Below are 23,406 nucleotides of genomic sequence, written 5' to 3'. Positions count from 1 at the left end.
CTTTCATAATGTATCTTGATCGCCTCTAGAAGAGGCATGCCTGATGCTTTGTAACCATGCCAATATTGACATAGTTGCAAAACTAACTTTTTAGGATCATTCAATGATTGAAATAAAAAATTCAAAAAGTAAAAATAGTTGCCCACCAGAAAGATGGAGCCAATCATGCCTCCCATTGCGTGATGATGCCCCCCCCCCTGTAGTTAGCAGTCTACTCCCTCCCAAGCTCGACAACTTACTGGTGCCGATTTTCAGTATCCATCCCCACTCATAGCAAACCTCCAGTTGTCAGTCGTCAATATCCATCCCCACTCATAGTGAAGCTCTAGCTGCAAGTCCTCACCACTAAAGATGCCCCACATGAACACATAAAGGACTTTTGTTGCCCGCTAGTAATGAGGAAAGGTTTAGTAATGCATAATTATCCCAACAGACAATTATGCCTAGAATAACCATAGCCTTATATATATAATCTTTTGAGAAGCCAAAATCTTGTCTAGGAGCATTTAACTCTGAAGACAATGTGGTATCTTTGGTAAATACTCAATTGCATTCGACTAATCTCTCTCTCTCTCTAACTGCAAATCTCTCTCATTAGCGTATTGAGGTCTGCCAAGACAAAGGTTTCCTGTAGAGCCTTTTGAGAATTTGAAAAAACCCCAAACCAATATGTGACGCCGCGTACTAGAAGCTCTCTCTCTCTCTCTCTCTTTCTCTCTCTCTCTCTCTCTCTCTCTCTCTCTCTCTCTCTCTCTCTCTCTCTCTCTCTCTCTCTCTCTCTCTCTCTCTCTCTCTCTCTCTCAGCTTCAAAAACAATGCCATGGCATACCAAATGGGATCTACAAAAGAAAAAATCATGGACAACCAACGGGGCTAGATAGATACATTCGATTAAAGATGGAAATGGAGGCTTATGATGAGATATAAGCACAAACCTATAGCACATTATAAGAAGGACATGAGACGGATGAAGAGAGGGGGCTGAGAGGCCAACCTAGTTTAGGGTATGTACTGAGGTCCGCCAAGTCAACGGTTCCTTGCAAATCCTTTTGAAAATATGAAAAACCCACAAATCAAAATGCGATGCTCCGTCTTGATTTGGAGGGGTTTCTATTATTGCTTCCTACAATGGCCTTGGGAGATGCTGCACACACCATGGCCAAAAGGGCCAAGAGCATGAGTTTAAGAACCACCTTCTTGGAGACTTCCATCCCGAGATTCTTTGCAGGCAATGTAGTTAGGCTATGGTCACGCGAGGCTTAGTTCTCCGTAAGCAAGGCCGACCATTGCTGACAGCGCTCAACTTTTGACCGGCTTAGTGTTGCAACTATGCATAAAAAGGTATAGTAGGCAAACCCGTTTCTTGCCGGTTCATGCTCCTTTTTTCTCTCCTGATACACCTCACTCTCTCTCTCTCTCTCACTACCTGCTGCCCCTCGTCACCTGCAACTCTTGCCGTACCTACTATAGTCAGAGTTGTCGAGGCTTACATGTTACTAAGCCTCCCGTGAACATGCCCTTACTATGATGCAATTCTCTCTCTCTCTCTCTCTCTCTCTCTCTCTCTCTCTCTCTCTCTCTCTCTCTCTCTCTCTCTCTTTCGCTTTGGATCACATATGAAAGAAGTAGATTTCCATTTTAGTTTCACATTGCAAAACATTCAACAAACCAACCAAGCGTCCACCCTAACACACAACATTGGCCGAAAGCAACACTGGGCCGTACATGCAAGCTAGCGATACTTCACAAGTCAATGTCCTTGGAAGTTGGAATAGATGTGGAAGCAGTGTGCCACTGCCCGCCAAAATCCTGGAGAAATCATTTTTCCAAACATACAAAATTCCTTTCCTTGAATCTGCCAAGAGGAAATTTTAGAAATTAGGTTTATTTTTCAGATTTTTACACTATTATTCTCTATTTTGGGACGGAATTTCTCCTTGCTTTCAACGAGCATTTTTGAAATTGAAAACGGAAAGATATTAAGCTGAGACACATTTTCCCCGAAGACTGTTGCTCATGAACATTTTCACAAACACGACACACGCGAGAGCCTGCACTGTACCAAAGCTTGCCCCATGGTCAATCAAAGCCTAACACGGATACAAGGCAACTGCTAACTCTTAGCAATGGATTATGGTTAAAGAGCTCTCTCTCTCTCTCTCTCTCTCTCTCTCTCTCTCTCTCTCTCTCTCTCTCTCTCTCTCTCTCTCTCTCTCTCTCTCTCTCTCTCTCTCTTTCTCGTATGTATTGAGGTCCACCACGACTACAAGGCAAAATTTTTGAGAACATGAAAACCCCCCACATCAGGACGGGGCGCCGCATCTTGATTTGGAGGGGTTTCTGGCAACAACGAGGAAGGAGACAAGGCACTGTGTTACCCTGGTCTCTTCTTTTCAGGCAACTTGCACCATTAGTTTGCACCCTCTCTCAACAAATGCGTGTTGTTGGCATCTCTCCCTCTCTCCATCTTTGCCTTAAACTAGACCATTTTCCTTTGTGTTTACCCTGACACACCATTGCTCGCCTACTTCACGTCGCTGCCCGGCTTTTCCATGTCCCCAAATACTTTGAATGGAGCGGCCAACACACATCCAAACCCCCCAAATTAGTCCGTGGTGATGCGAATTGATTTGGGGGGCTTTTAGATTCACATTTTGAAGCAGGTAGGGGTACAAACGTTAATTCAACGTCGAAAGTCTCTCTCCTTGGTTGGGTGAAATTTCAAGCTCTTGTGTCTCCCTGTTCTTGTGCACAGGCAGAGTCCCCTTCTGCTCTTTGGCTCTCAAAAATCATTGAAAGTTTCTCACGCTCACAACTTTGATCACCACATGTTCCTATCATGCTCCCATTGCAGATACATGCTCCTTGCCTTGTGTTCTCATTATCATCATCTTCTATGTAGTAGCACCTGACAAAGCTCTTGAACACTGCTAACCACATGCTCCTATCCCTTTGCCATTGCAGAAACATACTCTCTGGGCAACAAGTCATAGAAATATTGTGTAGTTGTTGCTAGGCACAAATTGCAAGCAGAGAGAGAGAGAGAGAGAGAGAGAGAGAGAGAGAGAGAGAGAGAGAGAGAGAGAGAGAGAGAGAGAGAGAGAGAGAGAGAGAGAGAGAGAGAGAGAGAGAGAGAGACTATGTGTGCGCATGTGGCTTGGCCTTGCACCCATCATTGAGAGACTCCACATGCATGCAGCCTAGCCTTGCACCCTTCATCGAGAGACTCTGTGTGCATGTGGCCTAGCCTTGCATCCCTCATCGAGTAGACGCAATTCACACTGCACTCATCATGCAAAAAATCCATCTCCTTCTCTCTTTCTTCCCACGTACCATATCCACTTTTTCTCTAGAAGAAAGAGCATTTTCTAAGATCCTCCTTAGTCAAAGGCTCAACCCAAAATGCCCTTCACGATGCCCTACTAAATTGGCACAAAGCTAGCATTTGTCTTATGATGCCCCCCCCCCCCCCCCCCCCCCCCCCCCCCCCGACCAGGGTGCTTCTCATCTTCGCATCTACAACTGAAGAAACTCTCCTCCCCCTATGCTTGTACTATGTATAACATCTGGTATATATCAGGCAGGATAGAGATAACCCAATATTACGCACGGCCCACGACAAGAGATAAAGTGGGACAAAGACAACCCAGTGCACATAACGATGCCCTCTGCACCCCCTCTCGATGTATGTAAGTCCAATGGATACTGATTCTCTTGTTGCTACTCTCATCATCAACTATGCAACGGATTTTTCACGCGCGACACACAAAACGCCTCTTCTTTCATCTGGAAACTTAGAGAGAGAGAGAGAGAGAGAGAGAGAGAGAGAGAGAGAGAGAGAGAGAGAGAGAGAGAGAGAGAGAGAGAGAGAGAGAAAACAAAACCCAATATCTTCCCACACGTGGAAAGAGCGAGATAGAGAAATACATTTTTTTCTCTCTTAATCTTTTCCTTTTCTTTGAAACAAAGGGATCTTGTGAGATTATATATATAAAAAAAAAACGCCCTCCCTTACCCCTACTTGAGGTCCTTCCATTAGTAAGAATCTACAAATTAGTTAAGGGCAACGTCTAAAGAGGGAGGAAAAAAGTTGGATGTTAACGTGTGTTTTTTTGCAAAATTACCTAATAATGCCCTTAAAAATCATAAACACGGGAATTTCAGTTGATAACATCTTTCCGATGACATAAATAGTGTATATACTATTACAAATTACATTAAAAAAAACAATTTTTTGTTTATTTTCATTAAATTTTTTTAATATTGGAGCTTAAAAATGGAGAAATTCACCAAAAAATAATTAAATAGTGTTTTTCCAATGGATTTTCTTGATTGTTAATCTTTCAGTTTACTTTTTTAGTACATTTTATAAATTTCTTTGATTTTTTCAATAAACATGTCAAAAATTAATAATAAATAGCAAACGAGCTCAGATGGAGAAACGGAAGATACGCTAATGATCATAAGAACAAGACGGACTGACACAAAAATTTTCAATCAAAACGACAAACGAAAGCGGGAGGCCTAAATTAGGCCGTCGGGGCTTGTTTTTGCAAATTCTTGCAAAATGAGCTAACGGAGTCTAATTGAGAAAATTTTCGAGTCTACTGTAGATTTCACAGCCGAGTAGGACCAACTGGGGAATTTGGGAAAAAATAGTTTGGGAAATCTGAGTATATATATTCAAGGTAGCCTAACATCACCTCATTTCCACTAGTCACTCTTCGAGAAGAGAGCTCTCTACCTTCTTTGCGCACAATTTCTGGAGTCCACAGCCACCCATTCTCAGTGCCGTTGCACACAAGACATGAGGGGTAAGTTCTAAACTCATCAAAGAATGTTTCTATACAGTAGGGTAGCAAGTCTCGGCCTAGGAAAAAACCCTAATCTCAGATGTGTACGAATTCTTGCGACACAAAAATGACCTAGTGGCATGTCAGCTCAATCAAATTGGACGAGACTTGAAATGTAGCATGCCCCTAGATAGTAGAACACTTCCACATCATTAGATGACCATTTGGTAGGGGTCGAGGGGATCCCCAAGTAAATAATATAGGTATTTCCCATATGCCAGAATTGAATCCTGACTCTGATTCAATGCACATTTGGTCATAGTAAAGTCATTCCGCAAAATATTTTTTGCTTGTCAATACCTCTAGAATCTCAAAGAGAAATTAGTGACTTTATTCAATCTAGGCAATCTGTGACAAAGGGGTGGAGTGGCTCCTCTCTTGTGCAGTCCGCACCGCACCAGATTCAACCTGTTGATTCATCGGTAACTTTTGGCATAGACACTGCTCCAGCTAGCACGATTTACAAAAAATTGTACAACTGTGCCACGTCAACAATCATCGCAAATCATGGGATTATGTACAACTGTCACGTCAGCATGGTCAACACAATTATGAATCTGCCCCGAGAGTTCAAGCTTTTGTGTTTTAGGTTTTAGGCCCCTCACCCGGTGCTCCATAAGTTCTTCAAGTTGCAGGGAACTAGGATTTAAAAGAATCCTGTAATATTTTTTAGGCCACTCAACCAATCTTTTTCGCTCGCTTTAGGTTCATAATTTATGAGTTTTCAGCACTGTTTCACACGAGACATGAGGGGTAAGTTCTAAACTCATCAAAGAACGTTTCTAAACAGTCAGGTAGCAAGTCTCATGGCCCACAAAAAAACCTTAGAATCTCAACTGTGTACGAATTCTTGCGACAAAAAACGACCCTAGTGGCTTGTCAGCTCAACCGGATTGGACGAGACTTGAAATGTAGCATGCCCCTAGATAGTAGAACGCTTCCATATCATTAGATGACCATTTGGCAGTGGTTGAGGGGGTCCCCAAGTAAATAAGATAGGTTTTGGCCACATGCCATAATTGAATCATGACTCCATGGGCAGCTTATAGACAAGGTCTATACACAATGTACCTAGGTGGTTCAAGAAAACAGTGGGGGTTTTATTTTTGCGAGCTTTTACAATTGGAACTGTTTTTTCGAGCTTTTAAACCCAAATATTACACCAATGATATCTTTAAATATCATTGTATAGTGGAAAAACTCAAAACCTTACAGTACAATCCTTCAACCACCAAACACTTTTAAGAAATATGGAAGCATGTCTATGCTTATGCAAAATGAAACTTTATAAAAAGCACCATTTGTATGTATTTTTGAGGCTGTACTGAAAACGTGGGCTCCCACATGGGATTTCTTTCACATAAACTCTTATTTCCATCACTTTAATGATTTTGTTATCTCACAAAAATCAACACACAAGCCAATGGTGTCAACATAATCTAACTACAAAAGAAAGCTCCAATCAAAGTCATCTCCACATCATGTGGCGGTCATGTACCAAACAAACACAAATGAAATATCCAAATGAAATGTATGGAGCATACCAAAATGCCATGTCAATGTCATATGGCTGCCATGTACATAAAAAAATAAATCAAAACATGAAGATGTGTACTGTCAGAATAGAGTTTCCTCAACCAAATGTGCATCCACAATCAACATTTCACAGGTCCACATGCAATATCGGTCAAACATCTTTCATAGAACACATGATCTAGCTCTAGATACATGCAATGCCTCATATCTTCCGCAGAAGCTCGGCCCAAACCACCACACCCCGCAAAAAAGTCCAAAACATAGTCATGAGGCTCAATAAATGTTGCCGGCAACCACCTGATCATATAAAAAATAAATTAGAAACCTAATGCAAACACATATATACCATAACATTCACTAGTACCATACTTTGGACTAGTCTTACCGAAAGAACAAAGAAGACCGCTCTGCCCCGCCTCTAAGAATAACACCATCAATCTCAATGGGGAAGACTACATCATCTATCATGTAGCTACAATTTGCTGGAAACAATCTCTCGACAATTTTCTCCCCTGCCTCTCTATCATAGTGTGGCACAGGATGGCCAATACGGTACCAAAGACACATGGTAAGATCAAGTACCTGCATGAATAAAAAACTCAAAGAATGAATGGCATAGCTACAATGTTTTTGGTTGGGAAATTAAACTATGAAACTAAGTTTGTTATCTTACCGCCTCTCTAGTGAGTGGATGTCGATATGCCTTCTTATTACACATGAGAGTCCATGTACGTAAGAGCACAAGTCCTACCCTAGTTGCATCTGCAATAAAATCTCCAATATGCTCGGCCATGCACATGGTCACTAAAAACCCCTCATCGGCCAAAAACTCACGAGCAACATCCATGCACCCTGTCACTAGACCCCTGGAAAATGTGTTCCACTTGGGAACACTCATGCCCTCTACAAAAGTGAATGATGACATGTAAGCATACAACCATAGTTAGTTGTAGGTACTAGTCCAAAGAAAAGTTACTTACCCAATGGGATTGGTCCTAGAACATCCACAAGCAAACTTGTAGGAAAATCTGCAAAGATAAGCCTAGCAACCTCACGACATGGCACACCATCTTTGCTATATAGATTTGTATTCTGTGTCGCAAAAAATTTGTTGATGCTATAAGAAAACCAAACATGAATTATGTTCAAAATCATAGAACAATACAAGAAGAAAATGCAAATAAGTAAGCACTATGAAAATCTACCTATCAAGGGCAAACTTATCAATTTGTGATATATCCACAAGCAAAACATATACAATAGTTTGGTAATGGAACCTTGCAAGCATTATCCAAATTAGCTTTGAATTAGGAAATATGGAAGACAGATATGCTAACAATTTTCTTAAACTTACCAACAGATCGTGTGATTGGCCTTCTCTCCCAAGCCTCTCGCCCAAGTGAAGACTCTGAAACAAACGAAGTAGTGTGCACCAATGAGGATGTAGTGGGCACATTAGAAGAGGGTGCCATATGGGGTATAGTGGTTCCCAAAGAGGACATGCCGGGCTCTGAAGATGGCACAATGGGAGGCATTGAAGAAGGAGTGGATTTCCTTGATGTACTTGGAGGCTCCATTTTACCTTTACCCTTCTTGGGTACATTGCTTGCTAGTGGAGTACCTTGAGAGCCACTCTCAATGGTGTTTTGAGTAACTCCTCGAGAAACGGGAGGGAGAGACTCTTCTTGTGTCTCCTGTAAGTACTCATCACTCTCATTTTGAAACCCTTCACTCAACAACCATATAGCACAATATCACATAAATTAGTACTAAAGTAAGACATATACATTCTCAAAATAAAAGAGCCACTAGTGTTAAGATACTTAACACTAGTGTTAAGATACTTACTCTTACGTAATTCCAACTCTTGCTTTGGAATAACTCCTAGTGGATAATCCAACCACCAAGGACAAACCTTGGCTTCCCATGTTGTCAGATTCCTTTCAATCAAAGAGGGAGAGAACATTGTATTCTCATCATGTACATCAATCCACTCTCTAGTGAATAATGGGGCTTCATTCAATTCCTGCGCCTCAACACATTGCATAACCCATCTACACAATTTTTAGAGCATCATCCACTTTGAAAAGCATATAAACGCAATGGCATAATAAATGTCATGTATCCCAAAAAAAATTTGTCAGAGTCTCCTTTGTAGGGAGAATAATTTTTCAAAATAAACCATAAACCTATCTTGGGCTCCCATAAGGGATTTAAGTGTTTTCAACATAGACATTATACACACGCATATTGTCAAAAGAACCATCCACCCCATATCCAGGGCTTCCACAGGGAATTTAACGATTTTTTGTAAACACAAAATGAAATTTCATCATTCTCAAAATGACCCACTGTCACCAAACCATGACAAAAAAATGAAATGCTCTTTTTTTGCAAAGAGTACAAGTGGAAGATGCAGACCTGTAAATCACTCTCTTAGCCGACAACACAAGCTCCGGCATCTTCTCACTAGAGTCGGAAGACTTCACCGCATCCATTAGATAAATAAAAGCCTACATACATAATAACAATCAAAAAGCACACTCAACTTGATCTTGTGTAAATTAAAACATGTCTATATTCTTTTAAAAACAATGGTCAAACGGCTACCTGCAAAATATGATTCTTCATGCTCATCTTGTAGAATATGTCAAAAGAATTAGGAAGTTGTGGACCTTCTACTTGCATCCTTTCAATCATAAGTGTAGCCTCCCCATGCAAGTGAGCCCAATAAGTCTCCTTTTTCATGTAACTTCTAAAAAGCTTGTAATCACCAAAATGAAGATATTGTGGATCCTTAGACTTAGTGAGGCTCATGAGGTGCAAAATTATCTTCTTTCTACAAGCAATAAGAACAACATACCACTTAATCATATAGAAAAACAAAATTGAATGAATACAATTAAAAATGAGAAACTAATAGCTTCAATACCTCTCAGGAGTGATTTTAGATCTTGTCAAACAATAGAGCTTATCTCTAGTGATCTTTAGCATTCCAGGCTCATCCCATTTAATGATAAAAAGCAACTTGAAGAACTCATCACCATTAAGAGGATTGGCGATTGACAAGTACTTGTAGCCCCTATCTTTCAACCGTTCCTCTTCTACCTTTGTGGCCTTGTCCAGTCTCTTCTTCTTCTCAACATCATTTAGTCCAAGTGCATCTAGCTTTGCTCTTTCTTTGGACATAAATACAGTGAACTCATCCAAATACAAAACACTGTATTGAAACCATAATAAAATTTTACATTAATTACCCAACATGTAGAGTAGGTATCACCTTCCACACAAGTTGAGATATCAATCCACATGGAGTGTTGTACCATGGTGCATCACCATGGTAATACCTTGCATCCACAGTCATCTCCACCCTAGCCCATTCTCTCATATCAGGTGTCAATTTTTGAAGGATTGAATCTTTATTTGCCATGCCAAATCTTTGAAACATATAAACTTCATGAGTGATGTTTGGCATGACATGTGCCCTAGAAATGATGCAGAAAAATTGAAAACAAAGAGTTGAACACAAGCATTGCTTGCAAAAAAATGAGAGTCAACATGCAATTAACAAACTTATGCATTGGAAGTGTCAAGTGCAAGAAGCAACTCTGCTTCTTTTGCTCTAGACAACTCAAGGAATTGGCAATGAACACTAACATGGTATTGACCATTGTCCGAGTACTCTATCACACACAAAAAAATCATCATTTGTAAAAACAAAGCTTTACAACAAAAGAGTGAAAAAGGTGAAAGATCTTACTATCCTTGATTCTCTTCCACTATGTTTTTAGCCTATGGTTTCCATCCCATACCAGAAACTTTTTTCCTTTGAGCTCCTGCCATTCTCTACCAAGTGATCTCTCGAACTCAGCGTTTCTTTCCCGCCAAAGTGGTCCGCATTCCTCCAAATCCGCTGCGGTCACGGGAATGATATCTCCTTTAGAATCCCCAATGGACACAAGGAAATGCCCAATAGTTTCTAAATACCCAGCAGAATCAAATGAGGAAATGAGCCATTCTACATCATCTCTAGCAAACCTAACAGCCTCATGCACCATGAGTCGACAAAGTGGAACCGAAGGAGGCAATGTCTTCTTCTTTACATAAAACTGACTTAGAACATCTTTCATCAAGCCAAGCGAAATTTGCTTGCCTAGGTGTTTGGAATGCTTATTCTCCTCATCCCCTTCAGGATCACTATTTTCTTCATTGTCATGATGATCTTCAATGTGAACATTGGTCTCTGCATAGAGATAACAAGTGACAAACATTCAATTGTTCAAAAACATATGCAATTAGGATTAGATAGTATAAAGTATTTAATTTACAAAAATTTTGCCAGAGTCTCCTTTGTACGGAGACAACTTTTAAAAAAAAAACCGCACACCCTATATAGGGCTCTCACATGAGATTTAAGGACCTTTTCTCCAACATAAACAAAAACAATACTTAATATTTTCTCTAGCAACTATCAATGGTATGTACATAAAAAATGGTTCACCCTTTCTTACTCTCCCACATGGTTATTAATGACCAAACTTTCCAAACGAAAAAAAACGTCCATCAAATTTAACAATCTACCATTGAAAAATTTATAATATAAATTACGTATTGACATAAAATTATAGCATACACTCATGATTTACCTGTGATCTCTACGTCATCTTCGATGTTGTTGGAGTCTTCATCAACTTGAGCCTCATCATCAATAAAAACACACCTTTTGAGAATCCTGTTCTTTTTATTTGGTGGAGTGTCCAAATGTCAGACTCGTGATGATGCCTCCTGACCGATAGCTCCCTTTGGTATACAACCGGACCTAAGCTTCATGCTCACTTGACGGTTGCTAAAAGGAGAGACTGGAGGTTTTCTTTTCTTGCTATCTCTCTTTGGTGCCATTATCTACACAACACATATAATATAGTTTTTAGTTTATATAAGACCACATAAAAAATGAAAAAAAAGGGGGAGGCAGAGCTTCCCCATCATCCGCGTGCATGCGGATGATGGGGAAGCTCTGCCTCCCCTTTTTTGTCGACACAGATGATGGGGGAAAAACATTTCAAAAACCTTAATCAAAAGACTATTTCCAGCAACACCATTGACAAAGCTCACCAAATCTACAAAAAAAAGGGGGAGGTAGAGCTCCCCAATCATCCACGCGCGTGCGGATGATGGGGTTGCTCTGTCTCCTCTTTTTTTTTTGCGTTTTTGATGTGTTTATTGAACAAATAATTTAGGTTTTATTTCAATAACCTCAAGCAAAAGCATTTTTCCTACAATACCGTTGACAAAGCTCACCAAATCTACAAAAAAAGGGGGAGGCAGAGCTCCCCCATCATCCGCGCACGCGGATGATGGGGGAGCTCTGCCTCTCTCTTTTTTTTGTAGATTTGGTGAGCTTTGTGCTATTTTCATTGATTTTGTGGAGTTAATCCCAAAATTTAATGACATCTATCTGATAGATTGTATGCTTTAATCCAAAATTTCCAAAAAAAGGGGGGGAGGGCAGAGCTCCCCCATCATCCGCGCGCGCGGATGATGGGGGAGCTTTGCCCTCCCCCCCTTTTTTGGTAATTTCTGATTAAAGCATACAATTTATCAGATAGATTTGTTATGAACACCAAAATAATTTTTAAACAGAACTTGAAGAAAGCCAGTCATCGTAAGAAGATAGACCGCAGAGAACCGTTCAATGCGGAAAAAAAGGGGGGCGCAGAGCCTGCCCATAGGCGGGCTCTGTGCCCTCCTTTTTTTCCGTGTTGAACGGTTTTCTGCGGTCTATCTTCCGGCACCGCAACGACAATAGTGTGTGTGTGTGTGTGTGTGTGTGTGTGTGAGAGAGAGAGAGAGAGAGAGAGAGAGAGAGAGAGAGAGGCACCAACATGATGCACGCACGATGGTACTGGATTGTGTTTGCTCGAGCAAGTAGACGATTGGTTCTCGAAGTAGTAATGCTTCAAACCTAAGCTTTGACATTCACTATTTTTGACCTCTTTCTAGTCTTAAGCAAAGCGGTCACAACTGAGTTCTTGGCCATTTTCAGCGAGCCGTAACTCCCAAATGGTTCAGAATTTGCCCGGGGCCAACTCACATGAATTTGTTTGCCTTGTCGAGCTCTTCGACAGTTGTGTGATACAAAAAATTCATATCCAGCTCAGTTTGGCTGAAAATTCACTTGTAAGTTGACAATTTCTATAAAAACAGTGCAAAATAGCATTTTCTCACTTTTTCCCTAATCTACAGGCTGAAACGAGCATCAAAATGAAGGAATTTGAAAAAACTTAAAGAAGCAATATTTTTCCTTGTATTGAGGACTACAATTCCTACATACAAAACTTTTCCAAATTTTGACCTTAGCATCCTCAAAACTAGCTCCCAACAGGTGTCCCGGGTCAAAATTTGAAACTTCACGAAAACGATTAGAATAAAGTCCTAGACTGTGGAAAATGGTGAAATGAACGATAAATATTATATAACATTACTATACTCTATATTATGTACAATATATGTATAATCACAATATATATATATATATATATATATATATATATATATATATAAAATATACTTTATATACTATATAGTCTATTTACTATATACTTTTTACTGTAAGTATAACACTATATACTATATAACGTACTGTAGTGCTACTGGACTGGACTGGACTGGATTGGTATTGGACTGAACTTATCCTAGACTAGACTGGACTAGTACTGGGCTGAACTTATCCTGGATTGGGATTGGTACTGGACTGGATTATCTTGGACTGGTACTTATCTTGGACTGGACTTATCCTGTACTGGTACTAGTACTGGACTGTACTAGTACTAGTAATGGATTGGAACTGGAGCTGGTACTGGTACTGTACTAGACTAGACTTGACTGATACTGGACTCGACTAGTACTGGATTGGACTGATACTGGTACTGAACTGAACTTGACTGGTACACTACAACTACTGGACTGGACTGGATTGGTACTTGACTGGACTGGGACTGGGTGGACTAGTACTCGATTGGTCTAGTACTGGACTAGATTGGACTGGACTACTACTAGATTGGACTTCATTGGTACTGGACTAGACTGATATTGGACTGGACTGGACTTGACTGGTACTGGGTGGACTAGTATTGGATTGGACTTGAATGGTACTAGACTGGACTGGTATTGTACTGGACTGGACTGCTACTAGACTGGACTTGATTGGTACTGGACTGGACTGGTACTATACTGCTACTGGACTGGACTAGACTGGACTTGATTGGTACTGGACTGCTACTAGACTGGACTTGATTGGTACTGGATTGGACTGGTACTATACTGCTACTGTACTGGACTGGACTGGACTGGACTTGATTGGTACTGGACTGGACTGATACTATACTGCTCCTGGACTGGACTTGATTGGTACTGGACTGGACTGGACTTGACTGGTACTGGACTGGACTACACTGGACTTGACTGGTACTGGACTGGACTGGGCTGGTATTGTAATGGACTGGACTAGTACATGACTAGACTAGACTGCTACTAGACTGAACTTGATTGGTACTGGACTGGACTGGATTGCTACTAGACTGGACTTGATTGGTACTGGACTGGACTGGACTTGATTGGTACTGGACTGGACTGGTACTGTACTGCTACTCAACTGGACTTGATTGGTACTGGACTAGACTGGACTTGACTCGTACTGGTACTGGGTGGACTAGTACTGGATTGGACTTGAGTGGTACTGGACTGGACTACACTGGACTTGACTTGTACTGGACTAGACTGGACTTGACTGGTACTGGGTGGACTAGTACTGGATTGGACTTGAGTGGTACTGGACTGGACTACACTGGACTTGACTGGTACAGGATTGGACTGGTATTGTACTGGACTGGACTAGTACTGGACTAGACTAGACTGCTACTAGACTGGACTGGCCCGGTACTGGTGCTGGTATAATGTAATGTAACTATATATACTATATACTTAAATACCATATATTCTATATATACTATACTATGTCCATTTTAATTTTAAAGCGCTTAATTGGGAATATAAAAAACTATACTCTATATATATATATATATATATATATATATATATATATATATATATATATATATATATATATATATATATATATGTATACATATATTATAAATAATTTTTAAAACATCGTATATTTTATAACTCTTTTTATATATTTTTTTAATATGCGCGTATTTGGGGAGATTTTGAAAGCTCGATAGGTGAACAGATGGATTTGACAACATGCTGATTCAAATGTATCTTAATGGCTATGATTGTGCATATATTAAAGAGTGAATATTCCAAATCTATTTAGAACAGTTTTCAATGAATGAATTAAATTTCGAACAGTTTTCAATGAACGCAGCAATAAATTTTTGCAGTTGCATGCTTTTACACTTTCTTTGTACCTTATGCACATTCTCTTCCTTCTCTTTTCATTAATTTTTTTACCTCAAGTATTATTCCTCCCTGTCTGTCTCAAACATGACAGCTACAACTACATCAATGCTTTCATGGACGATTAATGGTGCTCATATGGATTATAGAGTGTCATTAAGAAATGGAGAGCTTCTACTTAGTGAATATTTTCTTCAAAGTCTATTGCCTCCTTCTATTCAGTTTGAAGGCTTGCAAGCAGTCGTTCAGACAGGGAGCTCTGAGTCTAAGGTCAATGTGTTGTCTAGATGGGATCATGAAGATCAAAAGCATTACCTTCTTGACCATTCTCTGTCCTCAGCTTACCACATTCTTCATTCAGATGGCTATGTTTATGTGGATGACAATTTAGAAACAAATGAAGAAGTCTGTGATTCTTCTATGTTCGCTACACCATGTAACAAAAGCTCGACTCCATCACATTTAAATGTTGATATTGATGAAGGTACAAACATAGTTGTTTTGGAGACAGTGGAACTAACCAGGTCACCAGGACCCTTTCAAGACACACAAGATGGGGTGGAGCATACAATGCAGGAGTATTCAAAGGATATATCCATCATTTCATAGATGAAAGACAAAGGTAAATCGTGCAGGTTGTCTAAACTTTTAGAGATCTGTGGAACTCCCAAAAAGGTTGACGAGCTCCCAAATTTTTATAATGGCAATGTTTGTTTCGAGCTTCCTCCAATTCACAACAATAAAAGGATGCTCGGCATGGAGCAGAAGTACAACGGCCACCTTTGGTCTCGCCCAGCATCGACCAACATGGCCATAGATTGCAGTGTGGGTTTGAGGTATTGTCTTGGAAGCCTTCAATGTTGTAGAGTGACATGCCCTTTTTACCTTGGTGAAAGGAAATACAATGATGCCTTCTTTCATGGACATCTGGACAGACAAATCAGCATGGGCTATCCTGCTAGCGAAGGTAAATCTAAAATAACCTGCCACTATTGTGACAGAACGGTCACTTGTTCAAATGTTTGCAAGTGTATGATCTATTATGCGATGCCAAAGGAAACAACAATAACACGTTCGGTGATCCATCTGGGAGTGCATGACCAAAATGTACAGCCAGGTACTAGAAGGGCAGCTCTTGAAAAAGTGCGCAATCTTGTTAAGACAATTTTAAAGATTGAGAAGGGGGGTCCTAGAAAAGTACAGATGTTAGTTGCTCGTCAAATGCTATTTCAATCATTGACTAAAGAAGATGATTAAGAAGCCACTGATGTAGAGCTTAACCATTTTCTTGAGGAAATGATGCCCCTTGTTCAAAATAGGGGATTCAAAAGTATTTTGTCAAATGAGAAAGCTAAACAGGGTCAGGTTGTTGGTGATGGATATGACAATATACTATTGCTACAGAAACGCGGTGTTTTTCCATTCTTTCATGGAAGTCGTTTTCCAGGCCAAGGTGGACCTAATGACAAATGTTATGTATTCAAAATGTCCACAAAAGGACCTGCTTCTGGAGTTGAACTAGTCAATAGAATGAGGCGAGAAGGGACAAGAGATTTGAGTAGTTCTTGGGTGCACTTTGATCATACTCATCGAATTGAAGGATGGGCAACTATGTCCTGCTCGATTTATGATCCTGGGTAAGTGAATTTATAAAAATATGTTAGATAGCATGTTTGATATAAGACACATGTTATTACTTATTTGTTCTATGTGTACAGCATGTGAGCATTGCAAGTGATTGCAATATGTGAATGTAAAGAAGAAGACGAAGAAACACAAATCTTGTTTTGGAGAAATTTAAACACAGTTATGGAGAGGTGTGGGCATGAACCAGCAGACTTTGTTGGATTTATGCCTGATGAAGTTGGGGCTAATTGGCTAGCAATACGAGTTGTATACAATGGTGGATGGCATAATGTAATGGAGGGAAGGGAGTGCTCGTGTCTTTTCCATTGGGAGCAGAGTCTACACAAACATACAAAAAAACATGTCGCTATAGATAGACAAATGCATCACATTGAAATGTGTGAAGCATGGCGCTTAGCAAAGACTACAAATGAGGCCTCTCGTATAGCTTCCACAGTACGAGAATGGTGGGTGAAATATGTGATAGGGGATAATAAAAAGGCTTTAGAGAGATGGTTTAATTGGTGGGAGCAACGGATTGCCCATTGGGGAAGCGCTGAGACAATGGTATATCAATCATTTTTTTGGTTCTTATTAAATACTTGAAAACAAATATTTACATTTATATGGTTTTAATTGTTTTGTATTTATAGGTCAGTAAGAGTCCACGGGAGGGAGCTCAAATTCCAAGTATAAACTTGTTAGAGAGCATCCATGCTAGTTGGCTGGCAGGTGAAGGTGGTAAACGTAAAATCTCACTTTATGATGCATGTGTCGGTGATGTTTTGAATGCATATATTCAATGTGCAAAAAGATTGGGATACACCACAGGTAGATACATCCGAACGGGCCCTTCCATAGAAGCAATGATGGCCAGTTCCAAACACAGAGAATCTCCAAATCCAAATCATTTTGCGAGTACATTAAAAGGCTTGGTTGCTGGTAGTCCTTTGTATGAGGAGCCTGTGATGGAAGGTGACAAAGAGACAGTACAACGGAAGAAGAAAACATGTGAAGTCGGTACAAGCTCACATAAACCTGGATATGTAATGGAAGCAAGACAACGAAAAACCAGAGGGAGACCACGGAGTATACATTTTGATAGAGAAGATAATGAAGAAGTATATATTGTCACTGACAGTGAAGTAGGAGATAGCATTCCAGTGCAGCCTGGGGAGAATTCAACAAGGTGTATTCAAGAGGTCCAAGTTGCCTGTGAAGTGTGGGCTTTACGAAGGATGCGAGCCAATTGCATGAGGAAATGTTTTGGAATGGTAGGGAAGAAAAGTTGTGGTAACAAATTACAAAGCCGTAATGTGGGAATGGTTTCTCCTTGTTTTTGGTCTGAGAGAACTTTTAAAGACAAGACAATTGCATAGTGGATATGGTTCTGCAATTATGAAGTAGGCCACACACAAAAAGTACAGAGGCAAGTTAAATTCTCACCTGTCGTTCCTACTTTCTGGCAAGTGGATATTGGAACCAATTTATCAAAGGAAGAGAGTGACAGGTTGGTACAAAGTGGATTTCAATTTGCAGATTTTTCAACACCACTACGACGCATGAACAATACAAATGCTACTCTTACACAAGGAGGCTCCAGTAGTAGCAGGAAGCGTAAGTGGAGACATGGTATTTCCAAAGAAGCGCAAAAGAGATTGGAGTCAACTGCAAGCATGGTTGCAACGTTCTTGGACGAGAAATTAGAAAGCGAACAACACATAGTTTTTCGAATATTGACAGAGAGTTGTTATGATGTACACATTAAGGTAGAACCTAGTTGCACCTGTCCCTATTTTTAGAAGAGAGAATCTACACATAAAGCGTTTTTGGCATGTAAGCACATGTACTATGTGTATGTACATATTCTAGGGCTTCAACCAAAGAGCACATGGTCATTCATCAGCGTGCACTAACTCCCACAGACCTTGCATTTGTATTAGGGCACACCCGCAAGATAAAGCCTATGGTGTAGTGAGACTAAATCTTAGAGATTTCCCTGTAGAGGTATGCATTGAAGAAGATTTCTCTTTTGTATTAGATGTGGAGTAGCTTTTCTAGACATATGAGACTTTATTTCTCCTTTTAGTAAGAGAAGCGTGCTTTGTGGTATCTATCTAGACAATTGTACAAGCTCAAAATTAGGGCTTTTGGAATCTTGTACATGTTTTTGGTGTGTATCGCTAAAAGAGACTCAAAATCTTAAGCCAATTTTTTGTGAGATTATAGATCTTTTTGGTCGTGTATAATATTTTGATGTCTTTGTTTTGGATTAATTTTTTGTGTCGCTAGAAAAGGCTCTAAATCTAAAATAAAAAAGCTCGCAAAATTGGGTTTGATTGCAAAAGCTCGAAATTGAAAGCTCGCAAATAAAACGCACTCGAAAACAGTCAAGGCAAGCTTTCTAACAGCAGGAAACAACTCAAAGACTACAAAGCATCAAATTTGACATGTGGAGTCAAACTGACTCCGAGCCCAAACTGGATGGATTCAGTTGTTGTTAGTCTCGGTCATCATGACTTGTTTATAAGCTTTCTTGTAGATTGCTTTCTTGTAGATTGCTTTCATGGAAAGCTTGGATCGATGGATTGTTCGGGTCTTTTGCACCCATGTCAGTATTATCATTGCCAACTTGAAAAGCTTGTGATTTCTTGTTGCCATCATGGGGGCTTGGATCATGTAGTCTACCTTCATTGTCATCAAACGGAGAGAGAGAGAGAGAGAGAGAGAGAGAGAGAGAGAGAGAGAGAGAGAGAGAGAGAGAGAGAGAGAGAGAGAGAGAGAGAGAACTCTACCTTTGCACGGCTCAATCAAAATATCATGGGAGCAAGATGCCAGTTGTGCAGCCGTGTGTCGTGGGAGGAAAAGAGACTCATATGCGATGTTGATCGGAACAGATCATAGATCTTGGGTGCGGATAAGTGTGTGGAAGAGATGGAGCTCAGCAAGACCGTGGGCATTCAATACAGTCCTAATGTCGAACTCAGTACTTCATAATGCAACATATCAATATGGACGCAAGGAAATTAAAGAAAACTATGTGCCTTCAATTTAATGTTTAGAATGACGAGCTCCATGCCAAGGTGGCTGTGAGTGCTGAGTGCAGGAGGTGTGAGGTGTTGTTTTAGTGCAGGTGGCCCATGAATGAGTGCTAAGTGCAGGAGGTTGGAGGTGCCATTTTAGTGCAGATGACCCAAAATAGCGAGTAGGGTGGTACTACCCCGTTGCTGCATGCATGTACTTAGGAGGCTCCAAGTTGAGTCCGCGGCCATGGAGCAATTGTGTACTACCATTAGGTTACAAAACTAGTACTTGGCTGCCATATGTACCAAGCAAGGTGACCTGCATCACGCATGTTGGAAGCATGCAGCAAGGTAGCGACTCAAACGGATATGTGTATAAGCCATAGGCGCATTGAGAATGACATAACAGCTTGAAAGTGTGCGTGCAGCCATATTGTTGGCTAAGGAGGGCCGCGGGGAACCTTTGGAAAGACATGCAGCCAATATTGAAGCCATAAACGTACGATAAAATTCTCGAGCCCAATCACCTAGCAACATCTGCTTCCTCTCTCGGATCCACACACACACTCTCTTTTGCAGAAGTTGACCTATGCATGATGGAGGCAAGGGATTCCTCACATTAATTAAAGCTACAAATGCAAGCTTTCTATGAGCATATTCATGTAGTTGGAGATTTTCCTCTCCATTAACGTTCGCCTCTGCAAGAACAACAATAGTTGCAGCAACATGCGTCTCCATCTCCTTATCACCCTCACCACCATCAACAACGCCAAAAACATCAAGAGCATCAACAACCTCCCCATCACCTTCACAATCTTCATCGCTTTCAATAGAACCAATTACATGAGCAACAGTTGCAAGAAAACACAAACTTGTTCAACATTTCTATGATCCACAGCCCTGCTCCATTACAACAGATGAGTTCACCGGCTTTGCAATCCTCCCTGAGTCTGGCCCCAACTCCCCTCAGTGCCTCCTGCAAGCCGGCCCTCCGTTTCCTTTGCAAAGGGCTACCTCTTCCTCAAAACACTATGCTCGGTGGCTTCATCAAATGCCAACACTTCTTCTAGACTCTTCGCTGTCCGACGGCATGCTCTCCTTTGGCCGTTGTTAACAGCTGTGCTTTTCCTTGGCTTGTTCAATCATGTCGATTGAAGAGGCCTTGAATTCAGAGCCTCCTTCATTTATGGGCTCTTCCCTCCAATCTGATTATCTGACCTCCGTTTCAAAGCAACAGGTAACTGCGGGCCACCTACCACTCTATATATATATATATATATATATTATTTCTCTTTCTCTCCCTAATTTTTACATCCTCTCTCTCTCTCTCTCTCTCTCTTTCCTTCTTCTCTCTCTCTCTCTCTCTCTCTCTCTCTCTCTCACACACACACACACACACACACACACATGATCTCAGTAACCTGCCGCTCTCTCTCTAATATCTATTGGCTTCTCTCTCTCTCTCTCTCTCTCTCTCTCTCTCTTTGCAAGCAATGCCGCGTTAGTGTCGGCCTTGTTTTGAAATGCTAATGTGCAACATGCACCTTTCACTTTATTGTTTAAGAAGAAAATCCCACGTGTTTCTCCCCTTAACTTGGCGGCCTTTGTGTCTCATCACCTTGTTGGCATTGCCTGCTTGATTGCAGGTAGTGATATAGGGGTGATGCCTATCAATTTGTGTACACATTTTTTAGGCTTTCTTTTAGGCTATTTTTTAGGTCTCTAATAAAAATAGATTATATTTTTCTCTGTGCCGTTCAAAGCAGTCAAGAGTCTCTCTCTCTCTCTCTCTCTCTCTCTCCCCCCGTGTGTGTGTGTTTCTCTGCTCTGCTCTGCCGATCAACGTAGTCAAGAGCTGGCTGATCCTACAACCTTCCTCTTTATGTGCTAAGGCTATCTCTCTCTAACAGCAGGCAGTGCCGCCGTCTACACGCTAGTGTCGGCAGTGTTTCTATAGAGCTGGCTCTCTAAGGAGTCTCTTTCGGAGTCACTACGCAGGTGCCCTCACCAGCATGCACTCGATGGCTGCCCCTCGCCATAGTGCCCTTGCCTTTTCAAGGTCACATATATGTTCTTGACCTTGCCATTGCAGCGGGCATCCCCTCCGTCTCTCTCTGGTGGCAGAATGCAGCCAGTTTTGTGTGTAACGCCGTTGTATCGCGGGGTTATCAGCCCCCAACCGGTAAGTGTCCTCCCTGTTCATTACTGCCTGATTATGTTTTGCTTTTTTCGCAGAGTACTGCATAACAAGGTGTCGAAGATTGTTTTGCAGTGTTTGTATGTAAGAATCATGTGTGTGTGTGTGTGTGTGTGTGTGTGTGTGAGAGAGAGAGAGAGAGAGAGAGAGAGAGATCTCACTCAAAGGTGTGGCACCGATCGATCCGGGGGATGCATAATGAACCAGGGGAGAGTTCTTTGAATTTCTTCCTGTTTCATCCAGGTATATGTTTTAGGCGTTTTAGTGGATGCAGATTTCACAGTGTGAAGTTTTCGTCCGAGTTGCGTATGCCCCATCAACTACCATTTTTGCTGCATCATTCTTTCTATCTAAGTTTTTTCTAGTGCTAGCCTTCATCGTCGCTGAGTCTGCCCATGATCTCCGGAGTCATGACAGAAACTCAGTACCCTGAACTATGCTCATGTGTGTGCGCGTATGGTGTGTGCTACATAGTCCTCTCTAATACCACAAATGTTTATCTATTTGCAGATGAGTCAATCCTTTTCACATGCGCTCGAGGTGTGCCTCCTCTTGCGTGCAATGACATAACTGGCGTGTTCTTTGGCTCTATACCAGCTCCATTTCCAACTGATGAGTATACGTGGTTTCCGTTTAGACGATCAATGAGCCGACTTGGATCATAATCAACACATTTGAGGAATTGGAGGCTACAACTCTATACACAATTGAAGAGACCATAGGATTTCGTCCTCTTGCCTTGGGTCCCTTGATAAATGCACCGTCGTTCAAGCTTTGCAAAGGAGCAAGTGCAACAAGCTGGCAATCCCATTTGGATTGGCTTCAAATGCATCCGAAGCATTCTGTCTTATACATTGCCTTTGGAACTGTGGTAAAAATGTCTCAAGTCCAACTTGAAGAGCTTGTGCTCGGGTTAGAAGCTAGTCGGCAGCCTTTCCTGTGGGTGTTTAGAGAGAATTTGTGTGCGCAATCAGAAATATACACACCTGAGTCTCTCACACCAAGGGTTGATAGTGCCATGGGTGTCTCAACGAGATGTGCTTTCACACGCTTCCGTGGGTGGCTTTCTAACACATTGCGGTTGGAATTCGACCATTGAAGGCATCAATGCAGGTGTTCCAATGCTAACATGGCCCATTCTTGGAGACCAATTCTTGAATCAAAGGTGCATAGTAGAGCAATGGGGCATTGGACTTGTATTCGACGCAAGCGGTGGCACTAGTGGATTGATAACTAGCACGGAGGTGGAAAAAAAGGTGAAAACTTTGATGCAAAGTGAGGCAGGGAAGCAGATGAGAGACAAGGCCAAGAATTTGAGTGCTTCAGCTCAAAGAGCTTATAAGGAAGGAGGCTCTTCACGCAGATGTTTGGATCGTCTCGAGAAAGAGATATCAGCTGCACATAAAGAAATATGGCAGCTGCACATAAAGAAGTAGCTCAAATATAGTCCTTCATTTTAACTACATTCGAAAGAGTATTCTGTCTAATCTTTCTCAAAAGCACATACATTTGACTTGTAACAAGCCTTTGTTGCCCCTACAATCTGAATTAGAAGATAAGTGTGAAAACCTTAAGAAAAAGTACCTCTAGATTTGGCAAATTACCTCTTGATTCTCCCATGTGTAGTAGGTCTTCCAAGTTTTTAGAAATATAGCACTGTGTTGGGATAAGCCTAGCTTGAGACCTGTAAGTGGTGCCAAACTAAAAGGCTTGCATAAATTAGCTAGACCAATTTGTGAAACGTTGT

The 23,406-nt window shown here is 41.0% G+C and overlaps 1 protein-coding gene across 1 annotated transcript; it reads left to right on the top strand.

Moving 5' to 3' along the window:
* Positions 1 to 20,606: 20,606 nt before the first annotated feature.
* Positions 20,607 to 23,183, top strand: LOC147465541 (uncharacterized). Its single transcript, XM_086511834.1, has 5 exons — positions 20,607 to 20,699; positions 21,555 to 21,644; positions 22,170 to 22,199; positions 22,297 to 22,571; positions 22,825 to 23,183. Exons 1-5 carry the CDS (start codon positions 20,607 to 20,609, stop codon positions 23,093 to 23,095), a joined length of 759 nt encoding a protein of 252 aa, XP_086367960.1. The 3' UTR covers positions 23,096 to 23,183.
* The last annotated feature ends 223 nt before the right edge of the window (positions 23,184 to 23,406 follow it).

This window comes from Adiantum capillus-veneris, chromosome 1 (assembly GCF_014529385.1).
Source record: "Adiantum capillus-veneris isolate H3 chromosome 1, ASM1452938v2, whole genome shotgun sequence".
Taxonomy (NCBI): Eukaryota; Viridiplantae; Streptophyta; class Polypodiopsida; order Polypodiales; family Pteridaceae; genus Adiantum; species Adiantum capillus-veneris.
Note: the sequence above shows the minus strand (reverse complement) of the source record. Positions and strands in the feature narration are given on the sequence as shown.